At 40.6% G+C, this 19,960-nt stretch overlaps 2 protein-coding genes across 3 annotated transcripts; one reads left to right on the top strand and one right to left on the bottom strand.

Annotated features, from left to right (window-relative positions):
* Positions 1–85: 85 nt before the first annotated feature.
* alpk3a (alpha-kinase 3a) lies at positions 86–13,403 on the top strand. Of its 2 annotated transcripts, XM_083973346.1 has the most exons (15): positions 86–413; positions 732–1,000; positions 1,311–1,340; positions 1,686–1,807; positions 2,320–2,437; positions 2,561–3,914; positions 6,503–8,924; positions 9,269–9,416; positions 9,976–10,103; positions 10,210–10,245; positions 10,343–10,617; positions 10,722–10,810; positions 10,906–11,123; positions 11,205–11,253; positions 11,364–13,403. In XM_083973346.1, the coding sequence occupies exons 2-15, from the start codon at positions 873–875 to the stop codon at positions 11,701–11,703; spliced, it is 5,457 nt and encodes a 1,818-aa protein (XP_083829472.1). In that variant the 5' UTR covers positions 86–413; positions 732–872; the 3' UTR covers positions 11,704–13,403. The 2 variants fall into 2 exon arrangements, with proteins under 2 accessions (XP_083829472.1, XP_083829473.1); XM_083973347.1 differs by lacking the exon at positions 1,311–1,340.
* A 171-nt stretch (positions 13,404–13,574) lies between these two features.
* Positions 13,575–19,712, bottom strand: slc28a1 (solute carrier family 28 member 1). The gene is made up of 18 exons (XM_083972965.1): positions 19,661–19,712; positions 19,333–19,412; positions 19,180–19,247; positions 18,688–18,779; positions 18,387–18,576; positions 18,143–18,284; positions 17,774–17,887; positions 17,111–17,185; positions 16,930–17,010; positions 16,731–16,811; positions 16,420–16,545; positions 15,141–15,271; positions 14,877–15,045; positions 14,515–14,712; positions 14,345–14,426; positions 14,163–14,261; positions 13,977–14,082; positions 13,575–13,876 (listed from the first exon to the last, which is right to left on the bottom strand). The coding sequence occupies exons 1-18, from the start codon at positions 19,662–19,664 to the stop codon at positions 13,756–13,758; spliced, it is 1,959 nt and encodes a 652-aa protein (XP_083829091.1). The 5' UTR covers positions 19,665–19,712; the 3' UTR covers positions 13,575–13,755.
* Between the last annotated feature and the right edge of the window lie 248 nt (positions 19,713–19,960).

Raw genomic sequence — 19,960 nt, 5'->3', positions numbered from 1 at the left:
CATAGGCCATCGGCTGTCATCATCTACGTCATGAATCATATTATACAGGCATGTTTTGCAAGTTGACATCTACTCCACTTCAGTGACTCACTAAGATGGGACACAAATTTTCCAGCTTTTTAAGATGGATCAAAACAAAGAAGTGTTGTTTTTTTTCAAGAATGACCACTAATGATTTCTAGGAATGTGTTCTGTTTAAAATCATTCGCTTTTATTCCTCATTCAGTTTAAGTTTTAGACTTATTTACTAAGTCTAAAGTGTAGTTTCAGACAATCTGATGTGCTCTTGCACCTATTTGTAGGCTTGCTATAAATAGGCCCCTGCTGGCAACACATGCATGTCTATGATAGGCAGTTACAGAGATATTCTTCACAGACTCTGGCTCCAAAGCAATACTGACAACATCTCAATGGTAAGTTGAAAAGATTTAAAGGTTTTTAGGTTGCCAGGACACACTAAAATTATTTTTTCTTACATGTACAAGTACATCTCTATGTTTTGTGTTTGTGTTTGACCACTAAGAGTCCTTCCACAACCTGATAGCTGATCTATTTTTAACTTGCTCCAATGTAAGTACTTTGCTTGGTCAAAGAGGACAAGCACAAGAGTCTGAACAGTGTGTTTGAGTTTTCTTTGAGCAAATATCCCAGAGAGAAACCCCTGTACTGTCTTTCATTGACTTCTTACAGGTTTTGTTACAACTCTGAAGTGTTTTTTTTCTTTTCTCCAGGGGTTTTTATATGGATAACACCATCAAATTTGAGCCTTGAACTTTGACAAGCTGTGGAGGTGAACACGGAGCTGTTTCATACTGTGGGGTGATACATTTATCTTGGATCTTACTTTTTTGTGTGAGTTACTTCAGTGGACCATGACTTCCAGAAGGCCAATGACACGCTCTTTTTCTGGCAATGGGAGGACAAGCAGCTTCAGCGAAGAGGATGGCAGCTCTTCCAATGGCCGCAATACTTACCTCTCGAATGTTAGGCCTGAAAACAGGTAGACAGTCTCATTTATATTCTATGTATATGCAGGTTATATAAATCTTTCTTTCTTGTGATTTCCATTTTGAAAAACAGCGTATGGTGGACAGAAAGCTTTTGGGTCAGATACAAGAAAGGAGTGAGTCGCACCATTGACTTTTGCTTTAACATGTTCAGCACATTAAGGGTCAATCTACAAACCATCACAACAAGCTCCTTTTGACAAAGAGGAGGGCAGTTATGAAATCATTTTATTTAGGTAGGTTCCATATACGCAGATCTTATTTAATCATTGACGTCCCTTTATTTGCCTCCTCTCTGAATAGCTCAAGGTATTCTCACTACAGACCAACGAGGTAATCCTTGCTTTTAAAACATTCCTTCCAACTAACATCTTAACCACAAAAACTGGTGTACCCCAAGAATGAAACCTCCACACGTTTTAACTGTAATGTAAGTGTCTGGTTTGTCCAGTGTTGCGCTCAGTTTTAGTGAACAGTTTCAGTTTCAATGTTTGATTGACAGCTCTGTTTTGCTTGATGTCTCACAAGTCCCTGTGTCAACGCTTTGGATTTTATTCACTACCAGAAATTTTCCATTAACATCTTTTCCTTAGTAATTGGAATGTACTGCACAGAGGTGGAGAGGTCGCTGAAATGATAATGAAATTCAGGCTCTAATACATTGGTGTTTCCTTCCAGGAGCACATTATGCAGTGTCATGGCTCAGCTGACGGAGGATATACAGCCGTCCTTTGAGACCACCTTGAAACCCAAGGCAGTGTCGGAAAACTGTAATGTGAAGTTCACCTGTGTGGTGTCAGGTAGGCCTTGTGTATTTGACATGTCTCTGCTTGTTTTTTCTTTGTTTTTTGTTTTGTTTTTTGGAGCAAGTGAAAAGTTTCAGATTGGTAGTGGTGTGAGGAGACAGGATGTGACTAATCTAGTAACATTGAGCATAACATGAGAACTCTGGGGACACATTTATTCTTCCTCAGTTGCTCCTTTAAGACTACAAAAAATCGAAGCTGGTTCTTCAAGCTGTTGCCTGCAGGCAGATTGAATGGGTGGGTCCGTTCAACAGTTGCAGATGTTCCTGTCTGATGCATCACAAACGTGATGCAACATATTCATGCCAGAGGTTCTGTACTGTGCTTTGTTAACTGTGTAATTTTTATAATTATAATCATTATAATTATTATTTAGCACAACAAACTGTGAATAAGCATTATAAACTGTCTTATGTTTGTAGGGGGTATACATTAAATGTACATGTGTGGCATGAGCAATGTGTGTTTACTACCAAGAGGCAATGACAGCGTCTCTCTGTCTGTAGGTTACCCAGCTCCGGAGCTCAAATGGTATAAAGATGATATGGAAATTGATCGGTACTGTGGACTCCCAAAATATGAAATTCGCCGGAATGGAAAAACCCACACCCTCCATATATACAAGTATGTAAGGCAACTTTGCAGGGCTCATCTACACCTTTTTGAACTAAAAAAAAATGCAGCAGATTTTTTTTCTCTGCTTGTTGTATCAATGAATACCTCTAATACAAAAATGTCAATTTTCAGCTGCACATTGGATGATGCCGCCATCTATCAGGCCTCAGCTAGCAACAGTAAAGGCATTGTCTCTTGCTCTGGAGTTTTGGAGGTCGGCACCATGAACGAGTACAAGATCCACCAGCGGTTCTTTGCCAAGCTGAAACAGAAAGCAGAGAAAAAGAAGAGAGACTTAGAAGAGCATACAAAGAAAGATGATAAAGAAAACATTAAGAAGGAGAAAAGCCCAGAACCTCCTCCAAGGAAGCGACATGTTCCACTTCCACAGGAGAAGCCAGTGGTCAAGGAGCCTGAGGGTGGGGAACAACCAGGAGCTACAGCAGAACCTAATGGAGTTAGCTCGGAAGTCATGGAAACAGAAACTTCCACAAACATCAGCACAGAGAAGGAGGTACTTCCACCTGTGGAAACTTTGGCTAAAAAGAAAATGAAGATTTCAAATGGCGGAGATGTTGGGGTTAACAACAGCAGTAGCATCAGCACTAATGGTGGCAGGAGCCATATGATGGGGAATGGAGGTGAAAACTGTTACGACGGAGGAATCGGTTTGGCACAGTTTCTGGCAGAGACTCTCCAGTCTCAGGCTTCTGACGAGAAACAGAACTCATCTCGGGTGGAGAAACCTAAAGAGATGAATGTACCTATTGTAAATGACAGGACAGAGACAGAGGGGATGCAGAAAGAGAGGGAAGAGCAAGAAAAAGCACCAGAGGAGAAGTATGATAAAGACAGAAGGAGTGAGGAGGACCTGGCCATAGAAAGAGAGACAGATAGTGAAAGCTCATCTGAGATGTTGCATACAACAGCCCACAATAAATATGGTTCAGAGGTCAAACATCGCGGCAAGGCTCATAAAGATCATGACCACCACAACATCCAGGCTTCCATTTCCTCCATGCTCCACACAGTAAAGGACTTCCTCTTTGGTAAGACTAAGAAGGACTTTCATGGTTACATTGAGGACAAGGACAGAGAGTTTGACCATGAGACAACTCAGTCTTCCTATCCAGATACACCGCCATCATTTCGGCTGCAACTGGAGTCTAATCCAGATGTGTACAAACCACTCACAGAGGATGTTGTGCCTATGGAAACAGATAAACCAAAGGAGTCTTCAGAAAGTGTGGATATACAACAGCAGTCGGCATCATTGGCGACACATGAACCGAAACCCCAAGACAGTGTTGTACATATAGATCTGACACCAGCTTCTAAATTGCCACCAGAGAGCACAGAGAAGTCCACAGAGCAGGGTGCCAAGGAGGCTGATGATGCTGTGGAGGCCATGGAGGTGTCTGTAGGGAAAGACAGCATCAGTCCAGCCAAAGAAGAACCATCGTCTGGGCTTCAAGTTCTCACTGAGGTATGTACTGTGGTGTTGCAGGACCGTCTAATAGTAGATATATGCAATAGATACTGCATAGATACCACATTTGTATGACCAAAGCCAAAGCTTGAACCTCTACAGCCTAGATAAGACTTAGAGCTGCTTCTGGTTGTAAAATGCAGGCAACGATTCGTAATCAGATGATGTATTAATGGGACAGTGTGAGTCAGTCAGACAACACAACCACTTCAAAACATACAGTAGAATATCAATAATCGGTGACTGGTGCATTGAGTTGGCCTGTCACTTATGTACAACTGTACATAATACACACATACAAAAACAAGTCAGAGAAGATAGTGTGGGAAACCTAAGGAACCATAACAACAGGGAAACTTGTGCTACATACCTATATGTGTGGGTGAGGGTTGTTGTGTACCTACACTACACACTAAGATAGGATGGGGAATATCTCAGATGTTTGGCTGAGCTGAGCGAGACACTAGTGCGTCAGAGATCATGATGAAACCTGAATGTCAGAAGTGGTTCTCATGTTACAAACAGGGCATGACAGAGAGTCTGGATGAGCAGTAGTAGAGTTGAGTCCTGCGGCAGGTCTTAGCATGAAAGGAGGGCCTCGTCACATTGGACGCATTCCTCACTGCCCCCATACCTTAAAATAAACCTCTTCCTCATCTAGAGAAGAGGGAGAAAGGCAGCACTTCTGTGTCCAGTGCGTCGATTTGTTTCATGTCTGTCACGTGCAAAAGAAGCAGAGGATTATGGGTTGTGATAAATGCACTGCACAGCACACACCCATACAGTAAAAAAGCTGATGGTGACACTTTGTGACTTATTATTTTTATTTTATTTGTGGATGCACTTGTGGGACTTATATTTCTCCTGAAACTGATTTGACTTTGATGTTTCCATTGTGATGGTCATTAAATATTGCTCAAAACTTATATGATATATGATATGATATTTGAAAGTAAACTCAATGAAATAGTGACCGGATCTTCTCAATATTTGCATTTATTCAAAAAAGTAGTAGTTAAAAAAAAAAAAAAAAAAACACTTAATAGTTATTAGAATTTTATTTCTTTTTCTGCATTTTTTTTGTTTTATTTTCCTATCCAGTGATATGGCATCCACATAATAAAGATAAAAAATTGCACTGACATTATGACATATCAGTTATGATAATCAATCATTGAGCACTGGAAGCATTCTCAATTTATGAATTGGTTTGCTCAGTGACTTCAAAACGACGCGTGGAAAAAGGAAGTGAAGTCATTTAGTTTATCCGCCTGCAGAGCAAGGTCGGTCGTTAAAGTGGAACTACAACTTTACCTTTTGTTGTGTTGTGGTCAGACTTTATGGATGACTAAATGGAAGATGTCAAACTGTTTATGTGAACAATGATTTCTCATAGGTGTGACATCTATTTACATGCACGTGTCTATTGATGGCCAGTGCTTCATTTTTAGACTGAATGTGACACCAGTTCTGTTCCATTGAAAGCAGCGACTTCTTTTTTTCTTAGTAGCCACTGCTGGCCAAACATGTTGTCACGAGTTGTCACGTGGCTTCATTGCACTTCTGCATAAATGTAAATGGTGTTAACCACAAAACAGGGGCGGTGAGGGGAAAAACCTTACACTTCTCTTTATAATATAAATCTTCTTTTTTGTGCCATACCTACTGAAAATAATTTATAACTGAAAGTTTTACAATTTCAAAGTCGGGCCCTGTTCTGTTTTGTCAGTCACAATTTAATGTTGTCATTAGTTTGATGATTGATGTCAATACTCAGGACAGATTTGTGTGAAACCCAGACATTATGACTGGTGTCCTTGCTGAGAGATTGTCCAGCAGGTTCAATGTGTAAACAGCACACCCCTGTCAAACATGGGAATTCCCCTGTGCATGTTTCAACACGAGACACAGAGTACACAAACAAAATCAAAATCACTCTCTGTTGTAGTTTGTTTTTGAACTGAATGGTGACTGTAACATGGGTTAGGATATAACCCATTTTACTGTATAGTTAGGCTACTTAAAAAAAAAAAAAAAAACATTCAGGATTTAATTTAGCAAAGACAAACTTGAAAAGATGAACTGTTGAACTGTTTGTTCAACAGTCTATACATTTTATTGGCCCCACATGTGCAAACACTTGGTTTCAGCCATGTGACATGACATAAGGAACTTCCTGAAATAAGATGATAGGTCATAAAACACACATATTTACTGACTTGCTGTAGTTAACCCAATCTCTTTTTGAACTGTTTACTGTTTATTAATAATGGATTAATGCTGTTTACAGACTGAGTCCAGTGCTCTCGCTGGCTGTTGGGGATATAACACTGTAGTGTAATTTTGGATGTGTCAGAATATGTCACTGTTAATGACAACTAATAAATGATTTATGGTGTTGCAGTTTACAATGTCAAAGGTCGCTTCAGTTTACTGCAACAGGCTTCTTAAAATACTTTATATTTGTTTCCATTCAGTTGCACAGTCTCTTTGCTTGTAACAAATATAGGTATAGCTGCAACTGTAAGTTTTGAAGTTGTAATGTTATTTATTTATTTATTTTTTATTTTTTTACTTTTCCTCAGATGGAAGACAAAGATTCTCAAGTAGTCTCAGTTATCAGAGAGGTTCCTGTTAAACAGCAGGAGCCAGATTGCCTGGTAGATTCACCACAGCCTGATCACCACGCTGCAAGAGATGACTCCTCACCCGGGGAAGATATATCTCTCTCACCACAGACCAAATCCCCCTCTGAGGAAGGAGAGGAGCAGATGAGTGTGAATAACATGGGCAAAGAAGGTAAAACAGACACAGAGGAAGGGCTTTCTTTGAACAAGTTGTGTGAGGAGGAGAAAGCTGAAGTGAAATCAAACCCACAGCCGTACTCAGATATAAACAGATCTGAGATTACTGAATTAACAGCACCTTCACTGGAAAAAAGAGTGGAGCCATGTGAATCTAAAACACCATATCAGGTGCTTTTGCGTCTGCCTGCTGTGGCAGCCGACACTACAGAGAAAGATTATGTAAAAGAAGAGGCAGAATCTACTTCATTGGTTCAGGAAATGAATGTAGTATTTCCGCCTAGTGCAGCCCCAGAGAGTTTAGAGAACACTGACCTAAAAATACAGCCTGAATGCCCTCCTTCTACAGCAGGCGAAAGTGCAGAAGTCCACAGTCTCGATGCAACACCAAGCTTAGGTTTTACAAGCCATGAAGAGAAAAGTGAGTTGAAAGAGGTAGTGTTAGTTTCAGAAGAAAATATAGAGGTTCAAGGGGAGAGGTTGTGTAACAGTCTGAACACGCAACAGCATGTAATTTTAGAAGGTGAGAACACGGAAACAAGGACTGAGGGTTTACAGTCTGAAATGGAGACAGAGAAGACAGTAGAGGAGTTGGATGAATCAAAAATTGTTTCAGTAACACAAAACAATGTAAGCAGTGCTAATGTTGTGGAGGAACACACTGAAATTGCACAGCCAGATGGTGGTGAGACACGGCCGGTACCACCTTTGGATAATATTCCACAAATCCAAATATCTACAATTGAAGACACCCCACAGGTTAAAGCAACTGTGCCACGTACAACCCAAAATGAACATTTTGTGATTCCAAAAATTGAAATAATGGAGCCTGAGCTCAAAGAATGCACTCAGCCACTAAGTTTCCCAGCACTACCTGGGCCAGAGCCAGAGCCTGCTGTTTTACAAAAACATGATGCAACTCCTGTGTCAGAGATTATGGGCCAAAACCAGAGCGTGACTGACTCTCCAGGCTCGTTGCCCACAGAAGAAGGTATGCAGAATGATTATAACCTCTCCCCAGCACAGAAAGTAAAGGAAGTTGCACAATTAGATGACGAGACAGAAATGCTTGAACAGGAGCAGCCATGCATGGAGAGCAGTGAACAGCTCCCTCAGATGGACTATGCATCAATTCCTGTTATAAATGTTTCATGCACTGATGACAAGGAGAATGATGCATTTGTAAATGCCCATGTTTCACATACACCACAGCCTTCTGAAACTCCAACAGTGCCTTTGTTTGTTGTGCCACCAATATCTGTCACTTGTCATGAAAGTGATCCCGGGCTGAGACTGCCCACATGCAGAGAGTGGACAGAAACAGAAACCTCAGCTGCCACACAAAGCGGAACAAAGCATGGCGCTGACATCAGTGAGAAGGCTGAAAAAACAGAGAGTAGAAAACATAATCTTGAGGAGGTGTCAGACAAGAGTGTGAAAGAAAACAGCCCGTCTTTTCTACTTGAAACTCAGTTACCAAAGGCTGGTGAAAATGAGTCATTGCTCAATAAAGCAGCTGAAAAGATGACTGTTCCTGAGAGGAAAAATAAGATAAAACCTCCAAAAGACACCAAGATAGAGAACTCTGTGTCTGTTGAGGAGCCACAGAGAAACAGATGCACTGTTGAACGACTCAGCTCTAAACCCCCAGCACATCCGTCACTGAGTCCAGCCAGTCTTCGCAAATTCATGCCCAAGGCTGCTCCAGACCCAGACAATGAGGCGGTGACGACTGTCCCTACCATCACTGTGGGTGATCGTCAGAGCGACAAGGCAGAGGAAGATCTCAGCGGAGGCTCAACACCAACTTCATCCCTCTCCTGTGAGAGCAGTCCCCGGCTAAAACGCAGAGACAGCCTGTCACTCATACGCTCGGCTACGCCTGAGGAGTTGGCCTCCGGAGCTCGGCGTAAAATCTTCATCCCAAAGGCTAAAGACGATGGAGACGGAGCACTGCTCAGTTTGCTCGACACTCAAGGCAAGAAGGACACTTCCTACATGTCACCCAGCCAGGCTCGCAGAGCGGCGTTTCTACAGGCCTCCGCAGGACAAAACACTCCTCCGATGGAGAGGCGCTCTCCACTACTGAGCCGCAGAAAGGCCACCTTGGAGGTGCCAAAGGTGGTGGAGGAGACTCCAAAAGAAGAGCCAGCCACCAAGAAGGAGGAGAAACCAGCTGAAAAGAAGTTGGATCCATTGAAAGGTAAAGTGCTGACAGATGGATCTTGTTTAGATATCATATTTTATATCCAAGTAAGGAAAGTTTTGGATGTTTTCCAGTTTTTTTTTTGCTTAGTTTTTATAAAATCCCAGTACAAATGGTCCCATGGGATTCCTTCCATGTTTTTTTTTAAGTTTGTCAACATGATCATCTGATCAGTGCACTGGCACTTGAGGAAGTGGAAACACTAGAAAGTCTCTACTCTCTCGAGTGCAGTATATATTTACCTTGGACCACTTGCTGGGTACCCCAATCCCCTCTCCCTCTCTCTCTCTCTCCCTCCCTCTCTCTCTCTCTCCCTCTCTCTCTCTGACATACACCACCAGCTCCTCAGGTCATCCGTAAGATCCGGGGAGAGCCATTCCCAGATGCCTCTGGACACCTGAAGCTGTGGTGCCAGTTCTTCAACGTGCTCAGTGACTCCACCATCAAGTGGTACAGAGACGAGGAGGAAATACTAGAGGTTAAGAGAAGGTAAATCCCCTCGGGTCCTACTGTGGCCACCTGTAGCACCAACTGAGCAAAATCACACGGTGTGTGTTCACTTTTGTTACGTATAATTGATTCAATAATATCACCTTTTTCACAGCTGTTATTCTGAGGATTTCCAGCCAACTTGAGTGGTAAAACTGGGCAGGTTCCAAATGTTAAACAATAACGCTGCAATGTTGAAAAGGATTTATTTGGGTCCCGTGGCCTTCTGTCAATTTCATATTCTCACTGCAGAGACATCCAGCACATGTGACTGTGAACCCCACAGCTGTGACACAGAGAGGTGAATCTCTGGCTAGACACAGAAACTGTAACCTGACACGATATTTTTTTCATCTCTAGAGGGCATTAAAAGTCTATATATGTGCTATTGGTTGCTGTGTCAGCAGATTGCTGCCACACAGCATAATTACTTGTCCCACAGTGACACCTTGTGGGCTGTTGTTGAGCCTCTGATGTTAGGTGTTTACAGATTTGATGAGCCATTCGACATGTGTAAATACTGATGTTTTTTTGTTTTTTTCATCTTTTTGTCCTGAAGTGGAGGTGATGAAAGTCAAGTTGCACTGGCTATTGTGCTGGCATCCAGCCAAGACTGTGGGGTGTACGGTTGTACGATCAAGAATGAATACGGGACTGATACCACTGATTTCTTGCTCAGCGAAGACAGTAAGATACAGAATACATGGAGAAATCAAGTTTGAAATCTAAATAGCAATAAGAGTTATTTTTTTCTGAATATTTGTGTGTTCTTTTATTCTTTTGTATTTTACAGTTCTCTCTGAGATTCTGCTAAAAGATGATTTGGAAGGTAAATTTCTCTGTCAACATTTTACCATAGGAATCATCAATTAATTGACACTTTTTATGAACGGTAATGGTAAATATTTATTTCTGTTTTCCTTAAGTCGGAGAGGAGATTGAGATGACCCCAATGCTGTTCACCAAAGGCCTGGCTGACTGTGGAAACTGGGGTAACAAGTACTTTGGCCGCATCATGACTGAGGCAGCGAACATCGGGGAGGGCTGCGCTCACAAAGCCAGCAAAGTGAAGGTTATTTATGGCCTGGACCCTGTCTTTGATTCTGGAAGCAACTGCATCATCAAAGTTCAAAGCCCCATCGCCTATGGGACCAAAGAAGAGCGCAACCTCACTGAGAGGAATCTAGAGATTACTAAGCAAGTGAGTAATTGATTAATTACCTGATCTAAATTGCCCAATATAAAGTCTTAGTGATAATAAATGCAGTACATGTTTCTGACCTACGACATCCTTTCTTTTGCCAGGAATGCAAAGTCCAAAACATGATTCGAGAATACTGTAAAATCTTTGCAGCTGAAGCAAGAGTTATTGAGAACTTTGGCCATTCACTAGAGTGAGTGCCACGCTAATTATACAGATTTACGCCTCTCCAAATGAACAGTATTGTACACGATCAACCCACTATGTGTTTTGCTGTGGTTCCCACAGGGTGATTCCTCAATATCTGATGTATCGTCCTGCCAACTCTGTGCCATATGCTGCGGTGGAAGCTGACCTTGCAGGTGTCTTCCTCAAGTATTGTATGATGGATCCTAAAGGGAAACTGATTACACGAACCATTTCTGAAGTGGAGCAGAAATGCAGCGCCTTCCAGCACTGGATCCATCAGTGGACGCACGGCAACTTACTCGTCACTCGGTTGGAGGGTAAGCTGCACAGACAAGGTAGTAATTACCCATATGTGAGAATAAAGATATGATTAATCCTCTTTTGATTTATATTTGCAGGTGTTGAGTGGAAGCTTACTAATGTTAGCGTTGTGACCAAGTCAAAAGGGTTTGTATCTGATACATTAAAAATGCTGATATATTCAATACAAGCATATGTCATTGTATTGGATTGTGCAATGGTAATAGCTAGAATACATTTTGTACTTTATATTTTAGATACCAAGGATTAACTGAGATTGGCTCTCCTGAGGTATTCGAACAGTTCCTGACACAGCATCAGTGCAATTACTACTGTGGACTTCTTGACCTGCGCCCCCTGAAGCCTGTGGATAGTCTGCTGCAGCCTAACAAAATAAAGGGCTCCAGGAGCCCCCTTCTCAACCGCAAGTTGGGCTCCAACAGCCCGCAGCTGCAGCGGAAAGGGCAGAGCCCTCAACTGTCTAGAAAAGCTAATTCTAGCCCAAGAGTGACCAGAAAAGTTCAGGAGCCAGAGAACAGTAAATCAGACGCCAAGGCCAAGCCTGCAGAGACTGTCGGTGCTCTTGAAACGCGGTAGGAGGAAGGCCTTCCTATTGTAGTGCTATTAATGGGTAACTTTTACCTGTTTCTTTCCTGTTACCAAAGCCAGCAAGGACGTGAAGAATAAGAGTTATGAGAAGAATAGCTTTTTGACCTGACTTGTGAAAAATATACTGTGAATTTCTCAGTTGTCATCATGCCCATCCAACATCCATTTACCAGCTGTTCAGGTAACTTCTGAATACAGTTAACTAGGTTAATGAGAATGTTTGGGGTGATGGATGCAAGGTTTTTGACCCTGTAGGGGTCAGAGGTCAAATAGGAAATTCAGTGTTTTTTTTTTTTTACTGTAAAAAGCCACTCAGCCAGATGAGAGTTGATACCTGAGAGTCTTATCAGCTCTATAAATGGACAAAAAAAAATCTCCACGCAGGTTTTATCCACTTGAAATACGTTAAATTGCATTTGCAGTTGTACTTTTCTTTTATTGAGGGGATGTCCTCATTTTAAGATTTTGATTGAAAGGACTGTTGCTGTATAAAACGTGACACAGCTAGAGAGGGGATGGATTTAGTGTATCCTTATTAAGCAAGCATGTTCATCTATGATGCACAGAACATGTGTTGGGTACAAAGTTTATCTTGGAGATGTAATTTGCGATTAACATGTAGAACTGCATATGCAGCATTTCTTCACACAGCAAAGTTGAGCTGATGCTGTTGATTGCCAGCACCATTTTTAGGTCAAAAATGTTTGTGTGCACTGTGTTTTTCGGCATTACTTTTTAGTAGTTTTGGAATACTTTGTATGTGTTTATCATAGAAGTTGTCTGTGTATTTAATCAGTCCTTTTACAGTATTTCACAAATGCTGCTGAATACCTCTGTGGAAGCCGTAAGCAGTAAGGGGCTTAGCAGTGAACTCCTTAACTATGGCATGCTTATGCTCATTGACATGCAAACACATGAGCGTGTCCCCAGCAGCACAGAGGGCTGATGAATGAGGTCCACACAGCAATTTGGACCTGTACTATGGACTGTGGGATAAAAACACACTGAACAAAATACCCAAAAGAGCAGACTCAGGACTTCTAGATGGCTATTGATCACTAAGTGAGCCTGCCTGCGTGAAATCTGTAAAGTTTTACGATAACTGACAATCACATTTGGCTGAACAGCACAGCTGGAATTTTTGCAGGGGCGTAATTGGACAACAGAACCCAGAAAAAAAGACAAAAATGTTCTTGTTGTCTCATGTGTTTCCACAGGTATTTATGGTTAAGTTCGGTCTCCAGTTTTTCTTATATGCCTACATCACGTCTTCCCTCTGACAAGAAATCTTAAGGAATTTCCACAATTGATTCTTTGTTAATGATCAACACAAGTTTTCAAATGAGTCCAAAAAGCCACTCTTAAACTGCTGTTGTCAGTTAATTGCATGAAGCCTCTATTAAAAGCACAAAACACAATTTTTAGGAGGAATATTTGAAATGAAGATGAAAAATTTGAAATAGCAAAATAAGTGTGGAGTCATGCAAACAAGCCGTTGTATTGTGTTTATGTGTACATAAAGTCACTAAAGGACTAAATATGTGAAGTAGTGTGAAGAAATTCAGTAAATGTGTGAGGGAGCGTGTGAATGAGTGGGTGAGTGAAGAAATGTGGGTTTACAGTGTGTGCCATCTTTGATATGTTACGCCATGTCAGCTGAATTTTTTTAAATAAATGTGTAAAACATTTGCAGCCAAGCATGATTCCCATTTTGTTCACAAAGCTTTTTATTTTTACATATTTATGCCTTTCTGTATAATTATCATAACAAAAATAACCGAGTCACTTAACCCTATTTGAAATATTTACACCGATCAAGCCGTTGTTGCCTGAACATTTCCTGAGGTACATTTCTTAAGTTGTGTCCTTTTAGTTTAAATACAGGAATTCAGAATGCATTTACAATATGATACATGAGAGATACATTCAGCTTGAAACAATATGCATAGAGGCATTAAATCTTTACATTAACTGTGACACAAATATACAAACATGGAGAGAATTCAGTACAAAAACAGGCACTGATGTGCATTTTCTCCTCTACATACAAAGGGCCTCATGAGACACACCACAACACTGACAGCATTTAGAGAAAAACTGAGTGACATTTGCTACATTACTCCAAGCGCCTTCAAATGAGATCGTCCCATTTAATACAGTGCTGAAAAAGAATGAATTTAAACATATTAAAAAATATATTATATTATATAAGTGTGTAAGAGTGTGTCAAACTCCTTTTTTATTTGAATGAAAATGCTTACCTTTGAAAGAGGTCTGTACAGCACGTTGCAATGTTTGGATTTGTGCTGTTAAAAGCAGAATTTTTGAACAGGTCCACACAGTCCAGTTGAGGTTCAAAGAGGATTCCTGAGACACAAAGTCAGGGCTACTTGGTTAAACCGCACTACAAGAATGCACTCAAAGCAAATACTTTAAAAAGCTCTTACCTGCAATGCAAGCATTGACAAGAGATACACAAGTCCCAGTGATCATAGCTCTCACCACTAGAGACGAGATGTCGCCTCTTCTTGATGGGCATATAGAGGCTTAGGTGAAAGAAAACACTGGGTGTCAAAAAGCATTACTGGCAGTGCACAAGGGCAAAAAAAAAGGACATTAAAAAACTCACATAGGCCACCGATCACAATTCCAAGTGAGCTAAAGTTGGCGAAGCCGCAAAGTGCATAAGTGGTGATGACTTCTGATCGGATCTGAAACAAGACAAAACAAATCACTTGACAGTCACTGTGTCACCTGATGCTGTGGTCGTTCAAACATCAACTAAGGACATTTACTCACTGATATCCATTGTCTTTCATCTCCAATCATTTCATCAAGTCCATCGAGTCTGTTTTGTTTCAGTTCAGATAATGTCTGATAAGCCACAAACTCGTTGAGAAAGAGCTTTGTGCCAATCATTTCAGCCACAGTGAAACTCTCAGGGTACGGTACCCCCATCATGAAGGCCACAGGCATGAACAAGTAGGAGCACATTAACTTCAAACACAGAAAGGAACAGACATAAATGTCAGAATAATGAATTAAAATCCTAAATTATTAAAACAAATGTATTTAACTCTAAAGCTAAAAAGTCATCATCATTATCAAAAAGTTACATATATCATATCATATCAGGTTGTCAGTAATTTGTTAAATCATACCTGAAACGTGAGTTCGGGATATCCCACCATTCCCCCAAACCAACTCAGAGCTGCATTAATGAACCCGAGAATGGCCAGAAAGGCTATCAAGTTAGCTGCAATGTTAGCAACAAGACCAATTGAAGCAGAGGCCCCACTGCTCGCAGCCTCCAGGATGTTCTGTTCATCTCTAGAGTTAGGGGAGGGGGGGTGTCATTCAAGTCACAAAAGCAGAAAAAAAAACATGAAAGGACTGAGTAGGACCAAAGAGAGAAATCTACACACCCACAAGACACTTTGACATTCTTCTCTGACTTGAAGGGACTCTCCTCTGTCTCTGGATAAGAAAGCTTGGAGATGGCCAAGGCACAAGGAGCAGCCATCACAGAGGCTGATATCAAGGAAGATGCATCAATCTGCAAAATATAATGAAACGTCACTTATATTTGCATGATTTGAAGATTTAACAGTTATTGAACTGTTGCCCAAAATACATTTTTATTGTGGTTTTATTTTAACTTTAAAACACTGAAGCTATTACACTGCCTTTAATTTATTCAAATAGTGCAATAGCTAATAACTTCCATTTGATCATGTTAGAGAGAAGTGTAGCCTATGTATCCCTCCCCCACCAGGGATCTTTTATGGCGACTGATGCTACTTTACTCAAAACCGGAGTGTTTTCTTGTCAATCTGTTAATTCCTCCCTTGACCTCGTATTAAGACAGTCTTTCCTTGTCAGCAGAACCACTGCACATTATTGACCTCTTGACCTGCTTCTTTCCACTGACCTCCAAAGCTGTTTTGGTTCGGCCTGAGGGAAAAGCACTCCCTGATGGTAACATGAATCACTTCTGACCAAAATACTGATTAACTCCATTATATTTCTGGCTCCAATGGGTTGGGCTCTCTGGCACAGCTCTAGACTGGATTATTGCACACCTATCTTTGAGACTGCAGTGGTGGTTATTTAAGAAGAAAGAAAACAGTCCTGCATGTTTGTTTTTAATTTAAGACTGAAGGAGTAAACATTTTAAGAGTTGAAATTTTGAAGCACACCAGTTTTGGAGGGGATCACTATATTTATTTTCTCATGGAATAAGTGTGAAACCACATTCATGGTTTTGTTTACACTTGTCTTGATTGTGGGCTAATGTATTACAGAGCGTCTTTGTGTTCTCACAGAACTGCAGCACTGCATCCACCTCCTTGCTTCAGACAATACCACTGGCCTCACAGTTCACGATCTTAACCAATCCCTGAGCTGTGTTGCCACTGTCACATCAGAGCGATTGTTATATCTATCGCTCTGTCACATTAACTAGCTGACAGTAATGCTACATTCATTTAGTTTATGGTGGACTCCTTTTATCACAACATTGTAATAAAGAGAACTCAACCCAAGACAAATCTCTACCTTGTTTTACAACTACAATATAAGGTTATTCATTAAAAAAAAACTTGTGATGTGCAATATGAATATAGCTATAGTATTGTATAGTATAGTATTGTTGTTGTTGTTATTTACATATTGTGTGCAGGTATGAAAATAGCTTCATCTCACCCCAAATGAGATGAACGCCCCCATCACACTGCCTGCAATTGTGGCAAATCCACCAGTCATAACAGCATGGATCTCAGATTTGGTCATGTCCTTCAAATAAGGGCGAATCAGCAGCGGAGCTTCAGTCTAATGCACAAAAAACATGATGTAAAAGTCAACAAGCAGTTGTAGGTGTTTTACTCCAGTTATAAATGGTCAATTATGTAATCATAAAACAAAAACACAGAGATGTAAACTTGTGCAATTTTCAAAACAAGACAACTGTCAAAGGTAACACTGCAAAGACATGATGACGCCTTGCCCTACAGTACCTGCCCAACAAATATATTGCCTGCCACACTCAAGGTCTCTGTGGGAGAGGTTCCCATCGTTATCTGCATTGCCCATGAGATCTGTGTGGACAAAAACACATGGCTTTTGGTCACAACAAGTATATCTCTACAAGCGTAAGCAATATACACCTGCACTTACAGGAACATGTATGACATATGTGCTTAAGGCCTGCGTTACCTTCAGTATGAGCCACTGCATTATCCCCAAAAAGTAAAGGACTGACATCACACTGCTGAAGAACACAACAATGGGCAGAGCCTGCAGATAAAATCACACAACTACAGTTAAAAACACACACATTCAGTTTTAAATCATTTGTAAGCTTGGTTATGTGAAGAGTTATTTTTCATCCTCTCACTTGAAAGGCAAAATATTTTTCATTCAAATCCCCGAACACAAATCCTGATCCCTGTTTGGTATAGTCGAGGAATATCTGCAATTGACAAGCAAAGAAGAAAACGTGTTATTAATTATATCATTTCATATGATTATCTATTTCCTCACTTCATTTATGATATATGATGTGGTTACTGCTGCAACTTGGTTGACACAGTGGACTGAACCACAGTGAAAAACAGACCACATGTCTGTGAGCACATCTGCTGATTCAACCCTTAGCTGACCCGGGAAAAAGGAGTCAATAGCCTAATAAAGCAGCACTAAAGATAAGCATTTATGCACCACTCAGATTAAAAAAAGAGCTTTTAGATAAAAGACACTGTGACTGGGAATAAATGCTGGATGAACACATTTCACAGTAATAATTATGTTGTTATTCATTAGGTTTTTTTTAGTGTGTTTGTAATTTGGTATGTTTCATATACACCTGACTCAGTTATATACGATGGATAAACATGTATGTACATTTTTGGATGTGGTTAATAGCATCATATTAATGCATGGCATTGATTTTTATAATCAAAAAACACAAGGCAATGGGAGTGATATACATCTAGTGAAACACACATTTCTGTACACTTTCTTATTTACTTTAAAGAGAGAAAAGGTTCTAATGACGTACCTGCACTTGTTCTCCAAGCCATTCGAAAGCAATGAGGCCTGGCTCTGTTCTTATAACAAAAAGGCCAATGCAGAACTGTATCCCCAGACCCCAAAACACAGGCCTCCATGTTACCTAAAGGTTTTTTGGGTAATAAAAAAAGAAAGGAATTTGAGTATCAATGTTACAGGTAGTCTCCATAAAGTCAGCACAAGGAAGCACCTCTACTAAACCCTAAGATGATAGAGGCACAAGGCCGAGTGATATCCAAAGTCTTAAGATAAGTTGAGAGATAGCACCTAAGGCACGTTTCGGAACAAACGTCGCCACTATAATGTAATCTAACATCCTTGAGTGGAGTCACTGGTTGACTGGGTGTAATGTACTCACAGCTGTCCTGTGCGCCGAGAAGAGGAAAATAAGCAGGACGAACATGCACACGCCTCCAAACGAGATGAGCTGCTCAGGTCTCTTGCTTGTGTCTAAGACGAGCCACACCACCAGCGAGACCAAAACCACTACGATGAAAACCCTGTGGAAAAAACCCACATGAAAAAACACACACCATCAATCATCAGCAGGCTCCACTGTGAACAGCTCTTTATCAGACTGAGGACACATGACATCCGCTCACCATTTCGTCCATCTCAGGTTTGATTTAAAGCATCTGACAGCCGGTCTGAAACACCGACTGATGCTTTCTCCTTTGTACTCTTTCACAAGTTCATACGAACAAGCGACAACAGCCAGACTGGTTAGGACAACAAGAGCGATGGCCCTCTGGAAATTCAACACACAGGCTGCGATGAAGAACGCCACATAACCTGGAGAACAAAACACAGTGTTCCATAAAAAAACACATTGTCACAAAACCTCAATAAACTTCTACATGCTGTAGATGTTTAACCCAGATCAGATTTTTATTCTAACATTACCTGCTCCAAGTATTCCCAGCACGATGTATTTGAAGGTTTTTGAGTGAGACTTGATGTAATCCTCTGTGGCATTAATCGGCTTGGTCACTCGGCTGAAGTCCAGAACAACAGTAAAAGTAAGGTCCAATTCTGAACAACATATGCTTCAAATATCCTTCTCTCAAGTGCATAAAAATGTCTCTGTTATTATTCTACAGATTCATTTTCAAGTAGTGGAAATTTAAAAATAATAAATATTGATTTTTTTGTTTCAAATACAATCAAATCTCAACACACAAGAAGATAAATCTCAGAGATTACAGCAGCACAGAAAACAGGTGCACATATTTTGTGTTGTATATCAATCACTCTCACAGACATCTAGCTATTTGTATAGTGTATTAAACAAGATCGACATTGCAGATACTGTACACCTGTTGTGGTGCGCCCCAAGTAAAGCAAATACTTCTTCTATTTTACAAAATGCAATCACTCATACTTGCACTGACACACCTTAAATATGATCCCAATCCCCTTTGAGTCTGCCCTCTCAAGTTGTTAGTATCAGTAATGTTGTCCTCCTATAAAAATAAAGATATTTTTTATTTGTTTTTAAAGATCATGTTGTGGTGTTTTTCTTTAAAAAAAATCAAAGGTGACACATACCTCTATTTCAAAAGCCTCGTTGACCACACCATTTCCATTGGTGTGAGTCAGACCTTTCAGCTGAACGCCGTTGACTTCGGCTGGAAAAAACAGAGCAATTGTTTACTTCTGTGCAGTGGCTTTGGGAAAAGCAGCTTCAGCTCAAACAAGCAGCGACGCCAAACAAGTAACATGCTGTCTCTCTGTGTACTCTGTGAGATAAAAGAAACTTAAAAATAAATCCACAGAGTCCTGGAGGCTAGAATGGTGAACAAAAATACCCAAAAAACAGTTCACAACTGCAAAACAAAACGGCTTAATTCAAGGAAAAGAAGAGCTAATGGCTTACTCATTGTGACTCCTCTTAAGCCCGGCTGTGAAGTGCCGAGCCGTAAAATGAACAGCGGGAAAATATACTCTGCCCTCTATGAAGCATCTTATCATTAATTAACAGACAGACACGTAACTGCTCTGATCTTTTTTCAGGAAGTGCAGTGTCATTATGCAATAGAAATTATTTTTATTTATGAAGTAACACTGGACTGGACGTGATGTCGACCAAGTTCATCATTTGCCAAATGATAAAATGTGAATTCGTCTTCAGAAGTAAATATACTGCTGAGTCAGAGCCTGAAAAGCTGACACATGA

This window comes from Trachurus trachurus (assembly GCF_905171665.1).
Source record: "Trachurus trachurus genome assembly, chromosome: 6".
NCBI classification, from domain to species: domain Eukaryota; kingdom Metazoa; phylum Chordata; class Actinopteri; order Carangiformes; family Carangidae; genus Trachurus; species Trachurus trachurus.
This window is presented reverse-complemented; position numbering and strand designations above follow the sequence as displayed.

Excerpts from the sequence above, each read along its gene's own strand:
- slc28a1 (XM_083972965.1), bottom strand. Across the intron at positions 14,427-14,514 it reads ATGAAAGACAATGGATATCA|ATCCGATCAGAAGTCATCAC; the intron begins GTGAGTAAATGT and ends GTCTTGTTTCAG. Across the intron at positions 13,877-13,976 it reads TGTACAGACCTCTTTCAAAG|CACTGTATTAAATGGGACGA; the intron begins GTAAGCATTTTC and ends ATTCTTTTTCAG.
- alpk3a (XM_083973346.1), top strand. The coding sequence starts at position 873 with ATGACTTCCAGAAGGCCAATGACACGCTCTTTTTCTGGCAATGGGAGG. Across the intron at positions 1,808-2,319 it reads GTTCACCTGTGTGGTGTCAG|GTTACCCAGCTCCGGAGCTC; the intron begins GTAGGCCTTGTG and ends CTCTGTCTGTAG. Across the intron at positions 8,925-9,268 it reads GAAGTTGGATCCATTGAAAG|CTCCTCAGGTCATCCGTAAG; the intron begins GTAAAGTGCTGA and ends ATACACCACCAG.